Source organism: Sceloporus undulatus, chromosome 5 (assembly GCF_019175285.1).
Source record: "Sceloporus undulatus isolate JIND9_A2432 ecotype Alabama chromosome 5, SceUnd_v1.1, whole genome shotgun sequence".
In the NCBI taxonomy this organism is placed as follows: Eukaryota; Metazoa; Chordata; class Lepidosauria; order Squamata; family Phrynosomatidae; genus Sceloporus; species Sceloporus undulatus.
This window is the reverse complement of record NC_056526.1, coordinates 192,904,523-192,912,516: the sequence shown is the minus strand read 5'-3', so window position 1 is coordinate 192,912,516 and position 7,994 is coordinate 192,904,523. Positions and strand designations below refer to the sequence as shown.

Here is a 7,994-nt window from a genome sequence, read left to right as displayed (position 1 = left end):
CAGGGCAGAAGGGGATCGGCCTCAGGGCTCCCTGCCAAGGCTAGGCTCCCAGGAGTTCCTGCCTGGCAGAAGAAGCCGGGGCTTGGACTGTCTGGGCGGCCCTCAGGGCTCCCTTCCAACTCTGTGGCTCTATGCTTTAAAAGGGGGGGACTACAGTTCCCAGAATCCCCAACTCTCTGAGTCCCAGCCTTCACAACAAGGAAGGCTTTCAAGCCCTGCCTTTTGCTGGGCAATTGAGGACGAAGATTTGGCCCTCCAAAAGCCTGGACTCCAGCTCCCCCCAAAGCCCCAGGGACTGAGGAGTCCAAAGGATGGCCCGCTCTCTGTATCCACGGATCCCAGCATCCACGCCTTGAAAGCATTTTTTAAAATGTATATACAGTATATATATCTATATTCCCAAAAGCAAAGCTTGACTTTGCCCTCTAGTTGCTTTGTGTGCCTTGCCATCCTCCGAGGCTGAGAGAGTGTGACCTGGCCTGGGTTTCCATGGCTCAAACCACTACACCAGGCTTCCTCTGCAGATGTTTCCCTGCATGAATGTCGCATCTCCCAGTGTGCAACTCTTGCTATCTGCTCCCTTCTGGACTTTTGGCCTCTCAAGAGCCCTGTCCAGATTGCCTCCGCATCCTATGACAAGCCCCATATGGCCTGGACAAGTGTCGACTGTTTAAAAGGGATCAGGAGGCCAGTAAATGAAGGCTTAAACCCAGGGATGATGGAAAGGGGAAGCATGCTGCAGGGTTTTAGGTTCTGGGCAGGGGCTCTTGGCATTCCCCAGGCCAGGTCCTCCAAGGGGAGCCAGAGCCCCTTCCCAATCTTCCTCCTCTCCTGTCCCTAGGATTCAATGCGCGCCTGGCGGAGGGTGTCTCTTGCCTTGCGCTTCCAGGCCTGGACTTGTCCGGCTGCATCCTCCCTCCCTCGCTGGGGGCTCCGTTGTCCTGGAGGCCCCCCAGGGGTCTCTGCAAGATGAAGAGGGTCCGCACCGTCTTCACCCCGGAGCAGCTGGCGCGCCTGGAAAAGGAATTCCTCAAGCAGCAGTACATGGTGGGCACCGAGCGGGTCGAGCTGGCAGCCACCCTGCACCTGACAGAAACCCAGGTAAAGGGCATGGAGAATCCACAGCTTCTCAGGAAGACCTCCTCAGGGAAGACCCTTCTCTTGGCCCATCATTGGTCAGGGCAACATGGACAGGGCCTTCTCTGTAGCTGTGGAACAGGAGACAAGGCAAAATGGTGAAGGGTCTGGAAACCATGAAGCCCTATGAGGAAGGACTTAGGGAGATGCTGGGGATGTTCAGCCTGGAGAAGAAAAGGTTAAGAGGTGATATGATAGAGCCCCTATTTAAGTAGTTGAAGGGATGTCAGATCGATGAGGGAGCAAGCTTGTTTTCTGCTGCTCCAGAGACTAGGACACAATAGAAGAATGGATGCAAGCTCCAGGAAAAGAGATCCCACCTCAACATTAGGAGGGACTTCCTGAGAGTAAGGGCTGTTTTGATAGTGAAAGATGCTCCCTTGGAGTGTGATGGAGTCTCCTTCCTTGGAGGTCTTAACAGAGGCTGGATGGCCCTGATTGTGAGTTCCTGCAGGGCAGTTTGGCCTTGCAGTGGATGGCCCTTTTGGGGTCTCTTCCAACTCTAGGATTCTAGGCAGGTCCCTTTCTGCTCTCTTTTTGCCAGCAGGCAAATACCTTTTTATGGGAGGGTCTTTGGGGGGGGGGGTTGTACAGGTCAGAAAACAGGCCTGGAGGGCTGTGTGTTGCCCACCTTGCTCCAGAGCCAGGTTTTAATAATAAACCTCCAGATAGCAGCAGGAAGACTTGGGGAGTCAAAGGCTTTCATGGCCGGCATCCATAGTTTTTTGTGGGTTTTTTGGGCTATGGGGCCATCTTCTAGAACAGGGCCACATAGCCTGAAAAACCCACAAAAAATAAGACTTGGGGAACTGGTAACTCTTTGGAAGTGAAGGGACATTTTGGTTGAGGGGCATACTAGTCAGTGCAATCGCAGGTTGCCAAATGTGTTGCAGTTATGTGTTTGTGCATGCGCCATGTGCTGCATTAACAGCTGTGGCTTGATCTTTCTCCCCTTGGAAGGTGAAAGTTTGGTTTCAGAACCGGCGGATTAAGTGGCGGAAGCAAAGCCTGGAGCAGAAGGAGGCCAAGCGGGCCCATCTTAGGGCGACGGAAGCAGCCCCCGCCAAGCAGTCCGAAGAGGAGGAGGAGAACAGTGACCAGGACGACGTTGACGTTGAGGACTAGCAGCATCTTCCCATCCCAAGTGCATGGAGAGCGGCTTCCACAGTTGGGAAGAAGTGGATGGGACAGAATCGGAAAGGTCAAGTTGGCCTGAGGACGCATCTGACTATTGGACTTACTGTAGGGTTTTCAGGTTTCCATATTCTGAACTGTTTGGATTCCTTTTAAGAAAAGGAGAAGGGTTTTTTTCTTTTACTATGAATTGGACTTCACTGGAAAACATTGGGGATTGGACTTCTGACTTTCTGCATGCCAGGCATGCGCTCTGCCTCTTCTGAACTGCCCTCTCTCCATTACAACCCACTCATTTTCCATTTTCTGTGCCATTAAGTGTTAAACCCCGTGTCAAAGACTCAGGAAAGCTAGCTGAGAGAGGGCTCTCAGGTGGCGCAGATCCAGGATAAATGCTGCGCTGGACCAAGTCAGTGGCATCTCTGCTCTCAGCCAAGGACTGCTCCACCTGACTCTCCCAACCCTGGAAGTTTCTGGGCCGTTTGATGGCGTGTCCTGGACTTAGTTCACTTCTCCAGCCATCAGCCGCAGGAGCTGGGTTCCAAGGCTGAGCCCACAGCCTCCCCTCCTCTCCCCACACGCAACACCCCTTTTGCGTTGCAGCACTTGGTGTCACCAGCTGATTTGATGCTCCCTGTCCCATAAGGGTTCCTCTGGCCTGAGATCCTGCATCGAGGTTGCATAGCGTAAACCTGTGTGTGCTGCATATGCTTTCGACTTATGGCAACTCCATTAATTTCGCAGGGTTTTCTTAGGCAAGAGATATGCAAAGGGGTTTTTGCCAGTTCAGTGTGAAGTCAAAGGCTTTCACAGCCAATGCCCTTAGTTTTTTGTGGGTTTTTTGGGCTCATTCTGGAAGAGTTGATTCCTGCCGTTTCGCCAGCAGCTGTGGCTGGCATCTTCTCTGTTGGCGAAACGTCAGGAATAAACTCTTCTAGAACCTCATAGCCCCAAAACCCCACAAAAAACTATTATTGCCAGTTCCTTCCTCTGAAATAGGGCCCATGGTGTCTGGGATTCCTTGGTGGGCCTTCTCAGCTTGGGGAAGGCTCTTTTCTTTTTGGACTGTCAATCCCAGAATCCCCCAGCAGTCCAAAAAGGCACTTTTTCTCATGCTCTGGAATTTCAATCCAGCAGCATTTGGGGAAAAGGGGCCAGATCTTGTGTGTGTATGTACCTTCCAGTCACTTGTCGACTTATGGGAACCCCATGAATTTCAGAGGGTTTTCCTAGACAAGGAATATTCAGAGGTGGTTTTGCTAGTTTCTCCCACTGAAATAGAGCCTGCAGCAGCTGGTATTCACTGGCAGCCTCCCATCCAAAGACTAACCAGAGCTGACCTTGCTTAGCTTTCTAGACTGGACAGTAACTGGTGCCTTGTGCCTAATGGCAATCTTGTGCAACTGAATGGGCACCTGAATTCACAGCCACTTGTACATCCATGTGTGGTGTGCACTGACAGGCATTGTGCCCATATGCACACCCATTATGCACAGATTTGCAATGTGCTCTGCCTCTGTGGTTCTGAATCCAGGACTAGGAAACAGCAGCTGAGATTATCCAGCTGGGGTTTTGTGTAGCATCGCTTCATGCATCAGTCTGTGCATTTGGAGTTGTGCCTTAAGTGTGCCAGGCAGTTTTCCTGTTGTCTGGCAGTGTTGTGCACCAAATGTGGACCGCCAAATGCACATTCAGATGTGTTCATGTATAGATACGCAATGGCACTACATGCACAAGTCTTGTTTCCACAACCTTGAACTGAATGAGGCCATTCCACATTGGACAAAAATGTCCAGCCGCTTCTATGGAGGAACCTGCGCTTATGCAGGGCACCGGCAGGATTCCAGCCGCTGGACATTGGGAGGTTCCTGTGCATTTGGTGCTGGGTTGGTGGGAAGAAGCAAAGTCCAGCAACACACATCTGTGAGGGTGACTATCATGGCGCATGCGGCTGCCAAGGTGGCTAGTCCTTGGCACAGTGGCTCCTGATGCTTCCCCAGCAAACGTCTGCAGCCTGCTGTTGCATTAGAAATGTCTCTGGGAATGCCCCCAAGAAGACCCCTGAGCTTTCCCAATTTACATCCCCATCACAGCTCCCCAATGGATGGTTTCCCTCTGTCTAGGAAGGCACTCTCTTTTACCTGGGACATTGAAGCTGGCCTGACCAACAGCCCTCTTGTATTGTCGGGGTCAGACCTTTCTTTAACCCGCGATGGAGCCCCTTCCGCCACGGTCCATTTTTCACCAAGTGCCTCCGTGACTCTGCAATCTCAGGGCAGCCTCTTGTGCCTCTTCTCCTTTTCCTTCCTCTGGAAAGTAGAGCCTTGGGAAATAGTCCAATATAATATTTATTTATTTAGAAGTAGTTTGTTTTTGTTGTAAAAACAGGAAAACTGAAACTTAATTTATTTTTTATTGTGACTTTATTTTGTACTGTATTAAAATCTCAATTTGCAGAAAATGAAAGAAACATGTGTGGAGATGATTTGTGGTTCCTGACCTGTTTGGTCCAAGGGGTGACTGTCATGGGAAAAGGGGGAAAGGGAAGGAAGGAGTTGGAAGAAACCTCAGAGGCTATCCAGTCCAGCCCCATGCTCCAAGGGCCATGCAGGAAGACAGGGTCCAAGCATCCCCAAGAGATGATGGCCATCCAGCCTCTGCTTAAAGGCCTCCAAGGAGGGAAGTGTGCTCAACTGTCAAACAGCTCTTGCACTGTTAGGAAGTTCCTCCTAATGTTGAACTGGAATCCCTTTTCCTGTAACTGGCATCCATTGCTCCATTCTGTCCTGTTCTCTGGAGCATCAGGAAACAAGCTTGCTCCATCTTCAATAGGACATCCCTCCAAATACTTAAACAGGGCTAACATATTCTCTCTTAACTGTCTCTTTCCCAGGCTAAACATACCCAGCTCCCTAAGTCTTTCTTCACAAAGCATGGTTTCCAGACCTGTCACCTTTTTGGTTGCCCTCCTCTAGACTTGCTCCAACATCCTTTTTGAATTGTTTTGCCCAGAACTGGGCACAGGATTATTCCAGGTGGGGCCTGACCAGAGCAGACTACATTGGCGCTGTTACTTCCCTTGATCTAGACATTACAGTATACTTCTATTGATGCAGCCTAGAATTGCATTGGCCTTTTTAGCTCCACATTGCACTGTTGATTCATGTTCAATTTGTGGTCTCTTTGGACTCCTAGATCCCTTTCACACGTAAAAGAGTCTCCTTAAGCCAGGTGTCCCCCATAATCCTATATCTATGCATTTCATTTTTTGCCTTAAGTGCAGTACCTTACATTTCTCCCTGTTGAGGTTCATTTTGTTAGTTTTGGCCCAGCTTTCGAATCTATTCAGGTCATTTTGAATTTTGATCCTGTCCTCTGGGGCATTAGCTGCTCCTCCTAGTTTGGTGTCCTCTGGGGAAGTCCCAAAGGCATCTTATTTTGCCAAGTGCTAAGTCCCAGAGAGGCCAAGTGCAATTCCACCTCTGCTTAAATTCCACCTCATTTGAACCACTTGCTCAGTGCTGGAACAGTCTGGTATTGAAGTGGCTTCTTCTGCAAATCCCGGCATGCTTTGCAGAAATGCTGGGCGTATGTGAATTGTCCAACGGGTTTCAGCCATGAGCGCCAATGGAAGTAACTCTGGTATCTTGTTGTGTTTCTGTCCAACTCATGCAAGAACTTGGCCAACTCTTTGGCTGATGGGAAGTCATGGATGTGAATGAACGAATCTGGAGGCATGTAGTTTTCGTAGTTCTCTCTTGGGGGGGCCGAGGACGACAGGCACAGCCCAAGAACGGAAGGCGTTTCGCCAGACCTTCTCCGTGATGTAGTCCTCATGAATGGCATTCTCAAAGGCCAGGTAGAACTTGTACTGAGATAGCGTAGAAAAACGCTTGCTATCCGGGAGAGGGGAGTGATGGCGTCCGTAGACATCCACCTGGAGGTACTTCTTCAGTTCCTCGTAATATTTAACCCGATGGGAGTGCAAATCCCAGTTGCTCACCACCCAGGCTACTAGCTTAGATTTGGGCGGGACAGTGACGTTTTGGGGCCGAGGGAGGACCTCCATTGTCCCGTAAGGGCTGAAGATATCCGAGTCTCTCCGATAGCTCATGGTGAGATTGAAGTGGTTGTCCATGAAGCCAAGGTTGGGGCTGGCACTGGGTGACTCTAGATTGAACCAGACCCAGCGCTGGGAGGCTGGCCTTGGCTCTTGAGGAAGCCGCTTGGGGCTACTAGAAACATCCCGATGGTGGACAATAACTGCATCGGCCTTTCGGTACCAGCTGCGGTTGGCGGTGATGTAGCAGTCGGGGATACCCAGCACCTGGGAACACCTTTCAATAGCAAAAGGGATGCCAAAAGGCCAGGTCCACAGCAAGATGGTGAGGTTGGAGGACCGCCTCTCTATTGGAAGGCTGTTTACTGGCTGTTTTGGTGGGTGGAGTGTGCCAGGCACAGGGGTCCCTGGGTCTGGTTTCCCAGACATCCGGACGCAGGTGAAGAAGATGGCACTGAGGCCAAGCTGGAAGAGAGCGAGGGTCACGACTTTCCGGCAAGTTAGGTTTAGAGGTTGCTGTCCCTTTGAATCCATAGAGCAGCCTGGAAGGGAAGAGAGCTGGTGTAAAGTAATGGCAGTATATAGGCCTCCTTTCTTCATCAAGCTGAAGGGAATCCCTGAAAGATTAGAGTTGTCTCTGGGCAGGAGGGGAGTGTATGGATTTTAAATGCTGAGCCAATTTGGTAAGGTCAGCTCCATCCATCTATTTTCCACTCCTCTTCTTGAAAGCTGGAAACTTGGGAAAGTAAGGGGCTCTACAGACCACCCCTGCAGCTGCCCCTTTTTGCCCTGGATAGGGGCCACAGCAACCTCATGCTGCAGACCCAATCCGGCCTTTCGGAGGTGCAAAAAGGAGCTGCAAAAAGAGGCTCCTTTTTGCACCCTCAAAAGGGCACTGCTATATGGCGCCCCTTTGGCGCTGCAGCATCTGGATATAAACATGATAAAATAGAATAAAATAATAAAACATGCCTATGACGGCCAATTTCAAAATATTTAAGCTTAGCCACTGCAAAAGCAACTGCAAAAGCAACAACTCTAACCATCGTTAAAAAGCTCTTTAGGGGCTCTGGAGGGCATTTCCACCATGTTTTTAGGCCCTTCTGGGCCATTTTAAACCCTGGACAGGACTTTCCCCCCTCCAAAACCCTCCCGAGAGGGCTCCAAAATGTGACGAAAATGTCCCCATGCCCCATAGATAGCTTTTTTTTGGAGGGGACACCAACTTATTTGGACATGATCCCTGGGGAGTCCTGCAGACCACAAATATTATTAACATTTTTTACTATCTATAGAGTGTTGCAAAGTTTGCACAAATATGGCCCTGGGAGCCCCTAAATCTTTCCTCATAGGGCTTTATGGTTTCCTGACCCTTCCCCATTTTAGTCGCCCTCCTTTGGACATGCTCCCATTTCTCAACATCCTTTTTGAATTGTGGTGCCATAGCTATGCTGCCCATTTAACAAATACAAACAAAACCCCATCAGTGATACCTTTATTGGCCAACAGAAATGTACAATATACTTGTTGCAAGCTTTCGAAGCTTCATGGACTTAGCTTGCAACAAGTATATTGTACATTTCTGTTGGCCAATAAAGGTATCACTGATGGGGTTTTGTTTGTCTAAGGCATGGGTTTCTCCTACTCAGGTTCTGCTGACCCA

The 7,994-nt window shown here is 50.0% G+C and overlaps 2 protein-coding genes across 2 annotated transcripts; one reads left to right on the top strand and one right to left on the bottom strand.

The window, feature by feature from the left end:
* The first annotated feature begins 772 nt into the window (after positions 1-772).
* Positions 773-3,139, top strand: LOC121930547 (homeobox protein notochord-like). Its single transcript, XM_042467010.1, has 2 exons — positions 773-1,101; positions 2,098-3,139. Exons 1-2 carry the CDS (start codon positions 970-972, stop codon positions 2,260-2,262), a joined length of 297 nt encoding a protein of 98 aa, XP_042322944.1. The 5' UTR covers positions 773-969; the 3' UTR covers positions 2,263-3,139.
* Positions 3,140-5,769: 2,630 nt separating this feature from the next.
* On the bottom strand, positions 5,770-6,865 carry LOC121930530 (3-galactosyl-N-acetylglucosaminide 4-alpha-L-fucosyltransferase FUT3-like). Its single transcript, XM_042466986.1, is given in 2 exon segments — positions 5,770-6,036; positions 6,038-6,865. Coding segments are annotated over 2 exon segments (1,095 nt in total).
* Between the last annotated feature and the right edge of the window lie 1,129 nt (positions 6,866-7,994).